The sequence below is a fragment of the Astatotilapia calliptera genome, chromosome 17 (genome assembly GCF_900246225.1).
Source record: "Astatotilapia calliptera chromosome 17, fAstCal1.2, whole genome shotgun sequence".
Classification (NCBI taxonomy): domain Eukaryota; kingdom Metazoa; phylum Chordata; class Actinopteri; order Cichliformes; family Cichlidae; genus Astatotilapia; species Astatotilapia calliptera.
This window is the reverse complement of record NC_039318.1, coordinates 27,393,546-27,407,358: the sequence shown is the minus strand read 5'-3', so window position 1 is coordinate 27,407,358 and position 13,813 is coordinate 27,393,546. Positions and strand designations below refer to the sequence as shown.

General features: G+C 38.9%; 1 protein-coding gene across 4 annotated transcripts in view; it reads left to right on the top strand.

Moving 5' to 3' along the window:
- iqsec3a (IQ motif and Sec7 domain ArfGEF 3a) overlaps nucleotides 1-13,813 on the top strand; it is a 116,631-nt gene that overhangs the window by 82,574 nt on the left and 20,244 nt on the right. For all 4 annotated transcript variants that reach the window (XM_026147346.1, XM_026147349.1, XM_026147348.1 and 1 more), the window contains 2 exons: nucleotides 4,276-4,398; nucleotides 11,124-11,290. In XM_026147346.1, coding sequence (XP_026003131.1) covers nucleotides 4,276-4,398; nucleotides 11,124-11,290 — 290 coding nt within the window. The remainder of the gene's footprint in view (nucleotides 1-4,275; nucleotides 4,399-11,123; nucleotides 11,291-13,813) is intronic.

Below are 13,813 nucleotides of genomic sequence, written 5' to 3'. Positions count from 1 at the left end.
AAATGACTCTTTTCATCTGACGTTAATATTTGATGTAGACATTTCTTGGTCTTTGTGTACAGGTATATTCATCTCAAGAACCTCTCAAGAACCTCACAGTCCACTAAAACTCATTTGGAAGCTGAATGGATTTGCATTTTGGTTATGAATGCTTTTCAAAAACAAGTGTTATGTGCAAGACAATATAGATACATGAGATAAGTGAAGAAAAAAACAAACAAACACATGAACTTTGGGGTTTAGAGAACAAGAACTTCATATGCGCACACACACACACACACACACACACACACACACACACACACACACACACACACACACACACACAAAACTCACTTCCCCCTGCAAGATTAATTCCAGGTCATTAACTTTATTGCCTTTTATTTGCTTTTAAAGTACAAAGATCCCTCTCCCGTCCTCGTCTTCAGCTATTTCCATCTTTCAACACCTTCCTTGCTTTATCTCACTAATTGCCTCTACTCTGTTAAATTCTGTGCTTCACCAATTATGTCTAAATTTGCATATCAGCTCAATGAGGTTGTGAAGATCTTTCTTTTTATCTCCCGCCTTTTTGTACAAGTTACAAAACCAAGAACGGGCTTAGTCTTTGCAAGGTCAGACAAACACTCCATAGCACTCTACCAAGTTGTTCATTCCAGCTCATGCTCATCTAATATCCATATTTCCTCAAACGGATACCGTCATGGTTTCAAAGACATTTTATTAACAGGAATATGCTCTTAAGGCTTCAAGCTCAAATTCACACCACAGATATATTCTCAGCGCAGGTGATATTGGTATATATATATATTTTCCCTGCAGCACTCAAACAGCAACACTCGGGGTGAAAGTGATGTTGAAGAGGACCGTGATAGAGTGAAAAGTGTGCGAGAGCACTTTTGATAAAGTGTGCAGTCACAGGAGAGCGGGTGAGGGATAGCAGTCTAATGTGAAAATCACTCATGGTGATTTACTGAGCCTGAATGAGTCGGTGTGGATATGTGAGTCTGTGTGCGTGTGTGTGTGTGTGTGTGCGTGCGTGCGTGCGTGCGTGTGTGCACGTGTCTGCAAGCATGTGACTTTTCAAGTATGTGCATGTGACCTAGCCTTGCATCAATATGTGGTTATGGTATCTCCCTCCTCTCCTCATAAAGCAAACTAAGTCTCATTCCCTTCACATTTCTTGGTGCATAAACAACAATAGTTAAAGTGTCTCAAGACAATTAAGTCAATTTGTGGTTATAGATTTGGGTGCCAGAAAATGGACACCCCAAGGACTCATTTACTGATAACACGGTGTACTTGTTTAGCATGAAAAATGAGATCTTGTTTTCAGCCTGTCATCTACTCATTGGCTTCTTAAAATATGGCTCCATCTGGCCTTTTATGTCTTTTTATTTTCATATGTATTTGTATGCATACCTGCCATCGCAGCTTTGTAAACATAAAGTACAGTTTAAGTGGCGTTCTGCAGACAGATGTGTCTATTTCTCTCCGAGGCACTGCAAGCGAGTCAACGATAGTGTGTGTTTGTGTTTGTGTTTTATGTGTGTGTGTGTTTTCCCATGCAGATGTGTAATTATGCCAGAGTGTATGGGGAGAGATGTAAGAGGGGAGGAGAGGGCTGATGTACTTAGGCTAAAGAGCATCTCGTCTGACATTACATAAACAAGGAGTGACAGCCAGGGAAGAAGGGAGAGAGAGGTGGTGGAGCGAGGAAGTGAGTCATGAAGAGGGCGATCAGGGTGGTCTGACAGTCGACGAGTTGATAAAGAAGACGATCAATCCAGGCTCACTGCACATAGTATGAGCTTAACTTTTATGAGCCTTTAATTTTTCTCTAAGTGCTATAATTTGTTGACAATATGCACAATTTGACCTGTCTGTTAGTTAGTGCAATTAATAATTACACTTATCTCTATTAATGCAGCATTGAGCAATGAAGGTCAGAAAAAAATCTGTGCTGTGCACTCTCTAAAACCATGCATTCTATTTGCTTAGCTGTACATTTAAGCAGAAGGAAAGACTGAAAGATGTAACCAACATTGTAACCATGGAAATGCAGTTGTGTACAGTCTGAAATAACTTAAAAGTGCATCATATATGAAAAAATAGCAACTTTTTGGCTGTAACAGCTTCTTTCTATTTGCTGAAAAAGGAACAGAAACAATGTTTTAATCATGCTTAACATTCAACTGATTAACTGTATATAAATGATAGGCTTAGCTAAGTTTCACCCAAGATTCATTGTTAGGCTTCAGGCTGAACAAATTTGTCTTGGTTTTTTGAAACTAGATGTGACAAGCGAGAAGTTACCTGAGTGAAACCAAACTGTCAACTGAAGAGTAAAACATACCCTGCTTTAGTTTAAATCTTGATTTGATCTGAAACTAGCGACTGAGTCCCGAAATTCATCAGTAAAGTAATTACTGAAGTCACAAAGCATCCTGGAGCCTTTTGACCAGCCAGCTAAGTCTCTGTTCAAATGCCCAAAGGGGACACAAATACACTTTTGACCTGGAGACTCTCGCCTGAGATCACTTAAGTTTTGATGTCACTCACTGTTTATGTTCATTTACACTTGGTTGGTTATGTTGCACCCTGGGAGGACACCAGGGCTTTATTTCTGTGCTTTACAGGAGCATGAAGCAACACACTGCTAAAAAAAACTAGCTTCTCTTGTTAGTCAACAAGAAGAACAAACTTTTCTTTATCTTGTACGGCTTGAATTTCTACATCATTACACACTATTAGTAGCTCTAATGAGCTGACTGGCAGAATTATTTCAAGATTTACTGCAATTAATAATTGGAATTAATATTAATAAAGTTGATAGCAGTGTTGCTGTAAGTAGTGATAGAGATGTACAGTAAATCAGTTAGTAATGCTTTTGCACAATACTGTGCAATTGTTTCTGTGTATGTTGCTTACAAGGAGCCAGACTTATCATTTTTAAGGTAGTCTTTAGAAATAGTTCTCCAGGTTTACTGAAAACTGTCTTACTTTGTAGACTGGCTGCTTTTTAACCCATTTTCAGTCCATTTCTTCTACCCAACCTTTTCCGTAGGAATGCTGTTTTTTTGGTTAAACCACTTAACACTGACTTGTAAATCCATTGGTGTTATGGGTCTTATCAAAACAAATGTTAACATTTGATTGGCGACAGCTTCATTTTCTAGCATGACAATGATCGCAAACACACTGCCACTGCAGTAAAAGCATACATGGTTAGAAAAAACTACACGCATGCACGCACGCACGCACGCACACACGCAAAGGGGAACGCTATGAGTCGTGGATTGGCCTCCCCAAAGCCTGGACATCAAGAACTGAAGTGATGTTGTCGGTGTGAGCAGAATTTGCTGTTCTCTGCAGTGCTGTGTGTTATACTGTATGTGTATGGCAGGACTGAAGACTCAGCTATCTGATGCTTTTCTGCTGGAGCAGCATGTGTCACAGTCAAGTACTCACCTCATTAACTCCCTTTGTTCACAGTAATCCATCATAATGTAGAGTGTGTCTGTGCATCTCCCTATTTCCCGCAGTACTGCAAGTAGAAAAGATCAGAGGCAAAGGATAATGTCATGACCCCGCTACTTATTTTATTTATTGACGATTTTACTATCAACGCTATCTTTTCTCTTTAAAGCATTTAATCCCTACTACTACTACACTACAACCACTAAGTGTGAGTTAATTAATTAGTTAATCTTGAATTGGTATGGGCAGGATAAATAATTATAATTGTACCTCAATAGGCAACCTAACATCACAGCTAGGAAAACTTTAACCCTGCCCCATGGTATTTCCAAAGTCACCTTCCACTTCAAACCTCATTTCACCTTCAAATTGCCCTTCTTGTATTTATCTCCCGTGAACTCATTGGACAGGATATTTTGCTTTTTTAATTAAAGTAATTAAGTTTGGGTTGTCAGGTAATAGGAGGATTTTCTGCTCTGAGGCATTGTGTGCATATGTGTGTGTATATGTGTGTCTTGGCAGCTGTGGCACGAGAAGATAGCTGGGCCCAGTCTTATCCCTGGTGTCCGTGCGTGGCTAATACCTGCAGTAAGCAAAGTAGTGCTGTGACTGGGAAGCAGATGAGTGAGAGTTTTGCATCCTTTATCTTGGGTGTTCATCCACACGTTCATCCAGCCCACCAGTGAAGGGGCAACCTCTACTCAACCTCTAGTGAATTTGGCTATAAATTGTAATATATTTTCCTATCTCCTATGCCCTTTGCTTATCTCATCGCTGCCTCTCTGTGCTTCACAGTTGTGTGGTGGATGAGATGGACTTCTCAGGCATGGAGCTGGACGAAGCGCTGAGGAAGTTTCAGGCCCACATTCGTGTCCAGGGGGAAGCCCAGAAGGTGGAACGTCTCATCGAGGCCTTCAGGTACTTACAGTACAGCTAGCCTTTAACATAAGTTGTTGTTTTTTTTTAAGAAAATGTTTATCAGTCGGTATGCCCATTAAATTGGGAGCACACCAGCTTCTGTTTCCACAGAGTTACGGCTGCTGGTTTTACATGTAATTATTATCAAGTTTGTTTCATACCTCATCTATCATCTTGGCATTGCAGACTAAGATAAACACTACAATATCCATAAGTCGGTGTGGTCAGGGGAATAGAGGAGGGCATGAATAATAGAACAAAAAAATGGAATTGTAGTTGTGCAATAGCTCCTTAAAATTGAATCAGAATTTAAAAGTAGTAGAAGAAACTGTCACTTCAGCTTCCACAAAGTACACAATTTTAGGCTAAGTAACAGGAGAGTCTGGGAATTTGGGGAAAATAGGCTTGACATGTTATCAAAGAATCTGATATTTCATTTATACATCTATCTCAAAGAAAATCAAAGATATTGAAAGAATTGAAGTGTGAGTGATGTCACAATGACATGATTAACTGAAATAGCTGAAGTTGTGTCGTCTTGCTTTAAAACTCCATTCACTGCACCCTAAACATCTCCTCATTCAGGTATCTAGCCATAGTCATGTATTTAAGTTAGGATGCTATTTTGTAACATCTCCAAAAGCAAAAGTACAAGACTAAAAGTATAGTTAAAGATGTATGTATCAACTCTAGTGTAAGCTGCAAAACTTAAAATGTCCAGTTAATGTGACTACTACACTATGCAACCATATTTTTCTTCTATGATAAAGAAGGATTTTTGGAATGATTTTTAAGGTTTTCTATTTATTTATTATTATTTTTTTTTTTAAAACATAAATAACAAAAAGGAAAGAAAAGAAAAGAAAACTGACTTTTAAGCTCTAAAAAGTCATGCAGGCTGAATAGAGTTCTGTGGAAAAATCTTGAGCCATCACCCCGTATTTCTTTATATTTTGCCTCTAATATTTTTTTAAGCAATTTTTCTGAAGGTCTTTCTTTGGATATTGGCTGCATTTTCACTCATGTTCTGCTGACTTTCCTGGATGATTTTGCCTCTTACATGTGGGTTCGGTCACAGTATTTTGGTGCACAATTATGTATGTAGCAGTCAAAACTTTTGATCATGTTTAAATGTAAGTCACCCTTCATATTAAAAATTCAACTAGAAACAGTGTTTATTATCCAGCTAACTGGACTAAAGTCCATTAGCTACTTACTACCGATGCTGATTGACAAAATCAGGATAACAACCTAATAATGAACCTGCTGAATTCAAGGAGAAGTTTCATGGTCATGCAGATAAAAACTGATGGCTAAACAGGTGTAGGAAGGGAAAGAGTCACTAGGGAATGAATGAACTTCCAATTCTTACTGAAGAAGCAAGCAAAAAACAGAGAGCTTTAGTTATGTATGGCTAATATATTTATTTATGTTCATAAACATTGTTGTAAAGAGAGAATAAAGGCAACAAAAGAGCAGGATATGAATATTTATCATCTTGAATGTTATGTTTTCCTCATTTGGCAACATTTTTTCCCCACTGAAATGTAACTTTAGGTGTGACTAGAACAAGCTTAAAAAAACAAAAACAAATTATATACCATCACTCAAGAAATTACTTCAGGGCCAGACTTGTTGTTGTAATGCTTTAAGATGCAGTTCATGCAGTTTACAAGTGTTTTGATCGTGAAATATTCTTAAAGAAAGTACCATACAGAAAAGCAAAGATGTGAATTTGTTGTCTTTTTTTGGGTGAGAAGCAAGGTTAAGAGGGGACAGAAAAACAAGTATATAACAGTTCAGTCAGAGAACTTTTATATTCGTGCATGCAAAGAGACAGGCACACACAAAGCGGAGTAGTCTTGGATTGCCATACATGAACATTAATTGAACATGAAGATTATAACACATTTTACTCTTTCCCTTCTGTGTGGCTGAACTAAAAAATTGACAATCCACTCCTCCATCTGAATAGTGAGGCAATGTATAATTTGTGGCCACAATTTGCAACAGGGTGACAATTTGCGGTGCAGCTGTGGCTCTGTGTGTTAATGCTAACTGTTTGCCATCGCCCCTCTTGAGTAACAACCACCTGCCACAATTGTCAAGGTTCCCAATAGGAAGAAACATGGCTGCATTGTCATAAGCAGTGGGCAGGGAGGTTGGCACTGCTAATGTTTGGACATCAGGCTGGCTCTGCGTGCTATCAGGAGCAGGAGAGAGTAGGAGGGAGGAGGGGCTAAGGAGACAGAGACTAGAAAAGGAAGGGAAGAAGGGGAGAAAAAGGAAGGAGGGAGGATGGTTTATAAATAACCAGCGTTGCATAACCGCCACTGCCTCTCTGTGCCTGCCTTCCCTTGCTCCCAGGCTTTGAAATGCCTCCAAACACACACACACACACACACACACACACACACACACACACACACACACACACACACACACACACACACACACACACACACACACACACACACACAGACAGAAAGAGAGAAGTCTCAAAAGTAAGTGAAGGGGATTTGAAGCAGCAGTGAAAAACAGCGAGGGGAAAAAGTGAAAAACACCCAGTAGCCTCAGTATCTGCTGTGTCAGTCTACTAATGAATGAGCAAATATGAATCATCTCCAAATGCTGCAGATATATTCAGTTTATGTTTTCCTTCCTGTATTACAGTGTGATATCTGTATATATTTACTCACTATGTAATCACTGTGTTATGTATCTGCTCTGTATATTACAGTCTTCATCGATGAAGACCATGCATCTTATATAATTTCGCACTAAAATCCACCCAAGGAGCGCATGATGATGTATTACACCATTCAGGGCAATTTGAAAGAAAAGCTAAATTGCCAAAAACTGACAAATCAATTCAGCGAGAAGCATCATATGTCATTTTACCCTCTCATTTTCGTTTTTTACTTAGTCATTTTTCCATGCCTATCTGTGAAGAGTAACAACATACTCAGAAAGCGACATAAATTGAGGTTTTTCTCACTGCATGGTGCAACATTAGGATTCACAGACAAGGGTGTAATTATTGGTTGCTGACAAGTCATGGTTTTCAGACAGTGAGATGTGAATGAGCATCTGTGTGCCCTGTGATTATCACACTAAAGCAAATACAGTATGCGGGACGCCACAAATACGCAAAACATTTCATTTAAGGCACTCAAACATATATCTAGACATGCACATGTGTAATCATTGAGACTGAGCCCTAGAAAGCACATTCAAAACTGGCACAGAAAGCGTGAAGCTACATGCATGCACGCCTATATAGAACGTGGGTAAGTAGGGGAGGATTAACTACCTTAAAAATTACTCCCAGAATGCAAACTGTTCTAGCAGACTCTTTGTACACACACAGTTATCAACTATGTTGTAGAATAATGCTGATTGCAGTTCGACAATTTATTTTTATATGTTACATGAGCAACCACATTACGGTGGGTGTTTTTCAAACCATTATTGTAGTAAAACTCCAATTCAAAAAAAACTTGACATGTTGTGTAAAGTGTAATTAAAAGCAGAATGCAGTGATTTGCAAGTCTCATTAATCCATATAATAGAATATAACATGAAATGTTTGAAAAAATGTATCATTTTGAGAAAAAAAGACAACGTAATTTTGAATTTGATGACAGCAACAGGTTTCAAAACAGTTGAGACAGGGCAACAAATGGGTGGAAAAGTAAGAGATACTAAAAAAAAACAGCTGGAGGAACGTTCAGCAACTAATTAAGTAATTAGCAACAGTCATCAACACCATGACAGGATATATACAGAGCATATTAGAGGGGCAGAATATCTCAGAAGTAAAGTTGGACAGAAATTCACCAATCTGCAAAAAACTTTGTCTACAAATTGTAAATCAATTTCAGAATAATGTTCCTCAGCATAAAATTGGAATGACTTTGAATATCTCATCATCGGCAGTAATCATGATCGTCATGATCATCAGTAGATTCAGAAAATCTGGAGAAATCTCTACGTGCAAGAGTCAAGACTGAATCTTGATTTTGGATGCCCGTGATCTTTGGGTCCTCGGGCAGCACCGCATCTTTCTGTCACCGAAATCACTCAGTGACCGCTGGGACACTTCCAGAAATCATTGTCTGTGAGCACAGTTCACAACAAACTGCTGTCTAATAAAGCTTATTTGTAATAGGCCGACGTAAAGTGAAAAACTATTCTCTGGTCAGGCGAATCAAAGTGAGAGGAGGAGTGAGACCATCAGCTTGTTATCAGCACTCCGTAAAAAAAAACAAAAAAAACAAGATAACCCGTCTTTGATGGTTATGGCAGTGTATTAATGTCTATGGAATTGGCAACTTGCACATCTGGAAAGGCACCATCAAGCTTAAAAGACATATAGAGGTTTCGAAGTAACATATGTACCCATCCAGATGTTGTCTTTTTCAGGGAAGAAAATGCATATTGCAGCAAGACTAAACCACATACAATTACATATCAGCATCATGGAATGAAAAATATTACAAAAGTGACCCAGGCCTGTTGAGCATCTGGACACCGATTTCATACAAGAATGGGACTAATCTCATCAGTTTGCAGATGTTGAGAAACTGTTCAAATAAAAGAAAGAAAATTCCTTCTTGTAAAAAATGACGGCATGCTATACAGTGGTAAACAACTTTTATGAGGTCAAAATGACTTTATGTTTCATGGTCCTGGGTCAAGCGACCCAGTGTTTGAGTTTATGTATCTTTTGTACTTCTGTTGTGCCTTAGCTTAGTGCACCTAGTTAATTTCTAGATTGCTGTTTAGTCTTGTTCCTTAGTTGTTTATGTCATCTTCTCCTATACTAAGTCTCCCTGGTTCATGTGTCACGTCTGCGTGGTTATGTTTAGTTCATGTCTAATCTCCATGTTTCCTGTTTTACTTTGAAAGTCTGTATTCAATGTCAGTGTATTCAGTTTCACCAGTCCTGTCGTTATGGTTCATGTGTGTCAGCTGTGTTCCCATGTGTGACCACTTCCCCTGATCATCCCTCATGTGTATTTAGTCTCTGTGTTTCATGTAGTCTGTGTCGCGTCGTCTGTGTTCCCACCCCCTGTGTTCTGTATCTCCAGCCATAGCCTTTCCATAGTTTATGTCCAGTTTAGGTTTCTGTTGAGTTATACTCTTATGCTGCCCTCACTCTGGTTTGTTCCTTTTCATCAGCCATAATAAAAGGCTCGCTTTTGTTTAATCCACTCCTGTATCTTCGCTTGTGTTCGCACCTGGGTCCACCACACACATTTCCGCACGGTCTGCCTCCGCAGATCATGACAGTATGTTTCTCGTAAAATGGTACGCTAGTACATTTGATATATTTTCTGTGCTTGTGAGATTTACAAATCATTCCATTCTGTTTTCATTTAGAATTTGAACAACTTCCTAACTTTTTGGTGACATGTGTTGAGACTGATTGCATTGTTGCATTTAAAAAGACGTAGCCCTTCACAAAAAGCAACTCTGTTTACATATGCAGACGATAAGTAACGTGTCCCAGGAACAGCACAGTGCCGTTTACTGCATGCTTGTATCCACAATAGGGACTGGAGGAGAGTGCAGAAACATGTCTGAGTGCAGGGGCAAAGCCGCAGGGTGACATTTACTGAGGTGTCACCTGAAAGAAACCTCAGGAAGCAGCACAAGGAAAATGTACGCACTTGGATTTGTTATGTATTTATTTATTAATCAGAAATACCAGAATGCTGCTCCCGACCTTTTCTGTGCTCTTTAACCCCTGATCTTTACTTAAAAATGCTCTGTAGCAGGGGTGATTAATTCATGATTACTGTACACATATATATATATATATATATATATATATATATATATTTCAACAGAAAGCCCACAAGGTCTACACACACCTTCTTTTTTTAATCTATATATGCCTTCCATATACATGTTGGATGTTCTTTTCTATTATTCATCACCTAACCATGAAGTTATTCTTGCACCACACCACCTTCTAGGCTTCTAGGAAGACACATATAATGTATGTGTAGGCATCTACAAATCTACACTCCAGCACAACACTTCTTATACTTAGGAAAGTAAATCAAACTGAGCCTTTGCTTGCAGAAAAGGTGCCTAGGTAAGGGATTTCACATTTCAGTATTCAAGTATTTTCTCTTCTGCACAATGACAACCTGCAAAAAATTCATCCAACTAAGCCCACAAACGTCAGACAGTGATTAACTGCAGAATAGGACTTGACTTTTCAGGATTTTGGGGTGCTTAGTGCAAGTAACAGAGAGGATGAAACACTTAAAAAGAAGGTCAAATCCTTTGTTTTTGTCAGCAACATCACCCTCAGTTTCTAGTGTGATGCATGACCCATATAAGTATTCATTCCAGTGGGAGAAATGAGTTTTAGCAGAGCTCACACAACCTCACCAACGCACTGGTGCTGAGGGGCAGCTTACAGCTTCATGTGAAGCCACCGGCAAAATTAAAGCCATAACTCTCATTTCAGTGTGACACTCTTATGCTAATGTTGTATTTTTAATAGCATGCAGTGTTTTAAAAAGTGTCTCCTGTGTATATTTATATATGTCCTATTTCCTGTCCCACCCTGTGTCATTCCTACATGGATAAACCATCCTTACCCCCAACTTTATTCATTTTACTCCCATTCTATACTATCTTACATAAAACATGTAATGTTTTACTGTTTTCTGTCCCTGTTTTTCCCTTTTCTTTTACACCCACAGTCAGCGGTACTGCATGTGCAACCCGGATGTGGTGCAGCAATTTCACAATCCAGACACCATCTTCATCCTGGCCTTTGCCATCATTCTGCTCAACACCGACATGTACAGCCCGAATATTAAGCCCGACCGGAAGATGCTGTTGGAGGACTTCATAAGGAATTTACGAGGTAAGGGACATCAAGGTCACGTTGAGGTCGCATTACGGCACAGCTTGCATCTGAAGATGAGCATTAAGGGAGTTATAATGACATTAATTACCTGACATAATCAGCTCAAGCCGGTAGGTGAATGTTTTAGGTCGCTTGAGAAGAGGAATGGTGGTTTTTGAGTTGCATAGTTGACAGTGTGGCCTCGTTGTAAATCTAATACTCAGCTTTCTGTGTCCAACCTGATGTCTTTGCAAGGAGGAACAAGGAAGAATTTCCTTCAGACTCAGGATAATGGCCACAAAAAGAAAGTTGACTAAAAAGCACTGGTTTTCTTTTTAGCTTTATGTCGTTAGTACAGTTTAAGAATATACTGTGTGTATTGCTTTTGTTTTAATCTTCTTTAATTCTTCTTTAATTAATCTTATACTTTGACTATTTTATTATTCTTTTATATCATATTTTTTATTTCTGCTTTGAATTTGGCAGATTTAATCCTCCATACATGCAGCAGTTGCTTGAGAAATGTTTCCATCACCTTGTTGAATCAATGCCATGAAGAATTAAGGCAGTTCCAAAGATAAAAGGGTGTCTAATGCAGTGCAAGCAGGGTGTGCAGATCTAGAACAGTAATCTATAATCTATGCTGTGTTATGTGTTGCACTATGCGTTATATAATATAGCCTATAGAGCAAGGGCATTGAATGAGACAAGCAACATCCCATAAGTTGAGTTACATGCGGCCTAAAATTAAAACAGTCAGAAGGAGATTTTTTTTTTCACGCAAAGTTTGTATTTCTCTAGATGAGAAAGCTGCTAAATCCTCTGCCTCACCAGTAACTTCTGGTACAGATTCCTGTTGTGGAGCCAATCCCACATGACTCAGAAGAACTGAGTGTCCAACAGTTTCAATCAAACCTCCCTGCATAAATTCAGGGGATAAAGATTAGGTTACATTTCTCTTCCTGCCTGATTCGCTTTACACAGTCACTCAGAGCGGCACCGACAGAAAGCACCTGTAAATCTCGTCTCCAGTATGCAGACAGATGCTCATTCGGCAAGCGCTGAGAAAGAGACATGAGCGTCATAGTTTTGCTCTCACTCTGTGCAATCAATCAGAGATTGCCGAGGTCGATGCAGAACAACTTTAATAGATTCATCCAGACTGTTCCTCACAATTAAATTAAGTTGGAAAATCAATTTCAACATCTCATGCAAATTAAGATACGCCACTCTCTCTTGGCCGCTCTATTTGTCTTCTGCTCGTTTTTTTCTTTGTCTCCCTATCCATTCTTCTGTTTTGTTTTGATTTCAGTCACAGTATTACGCTGTCTGTTTATTCATCTGTCTTTACTTGTTTATATTATGTTCCTCCTCTTTTCTCTTCCACTGTGTCTGTCAAACATATTGATGGAAGAAAACATGCAGTTCACTCAGCTAATTGGCTAAGGTGAAAAGCAATTATGGACCAGAAACCAATAGTAATGAAGAACTATAGAACATTCATTATCTCAATTAAAACGGACTGTCAGTGTTAAAGCAATCCACAACAGGGCAACACAATATACACCCGCCTAATTAATCTAGTGACTCAACTCACTGAAAAACTGTAACATCTTAGTTATTGGATTCTTTTCTGTTTTCTCTTTTTTTTGGTGGATGGCCTCGTATTTTTAGAGCACATGCATTTCCCTTAAGTTCTTGTAGAGGGCTGGCATTAATCAGTACACCTCATGAAAAGCCAGATTTAAGCTTGAGGATGATGAGCACAAAACAAGATAAAGAGTTGCAAGGGAAACATGAGTAATGTCAGACTCGGACTAAAGGAATTTCAGGAGAGAAATTTAGTTCAGGACTGTGGTCAGTACTGATGTTCGTCCCAGGATATCTGATATAAGAATCACTCATTTAAGCCTCCTAAACTGTTCACTGACTCATCTGTGACATATCTGATATTTAATTCTGGGTGATTAAAATTATGATTACGTGAGCACTCTTCACAAAGAAAAGAGAGAAAGAAAGAAATTAGAGGCTTAGGGTAATAGTGGCCACAAAACAACAACAAGTGCCTCTAATGTGTACTGGTTTGTCTGGATCAGCTTATGGTGTTTACAGTTGCTAAGCAACTGTAAACACTAGCCCTTGAGGTTAGCTAGCACATTTCTATTGACAGAGATGATTAACACTGAAAATCTCACCTTCAGTTCTCGTTGAAGAATGTTCATACCCTGTTAACCACATTAACCAAAGTATTTTGTCATTCCGAATCATTTAGCGTTTGTTGTTGTCCTACGGTCTCTATTTACAAAGTGGTGCATTGCTTTCTCTTGCAGAAAAACACTAATAACTTTCTGTCCTGTACTCCTGGAGTCTGGGTCGGGTATGAGTCTACATACTTGCACCTCTCTAAGGCTGTGTTAACAGAATGCTGACATCTTCATGATGATGATAAACCGTAAAAAGTCTGACAAGTCGTTAGCCATTGAACATGTGGTTTTATACCACAGAAAACCTTCCATTTTAAGACATAGTGTGACCAAGATT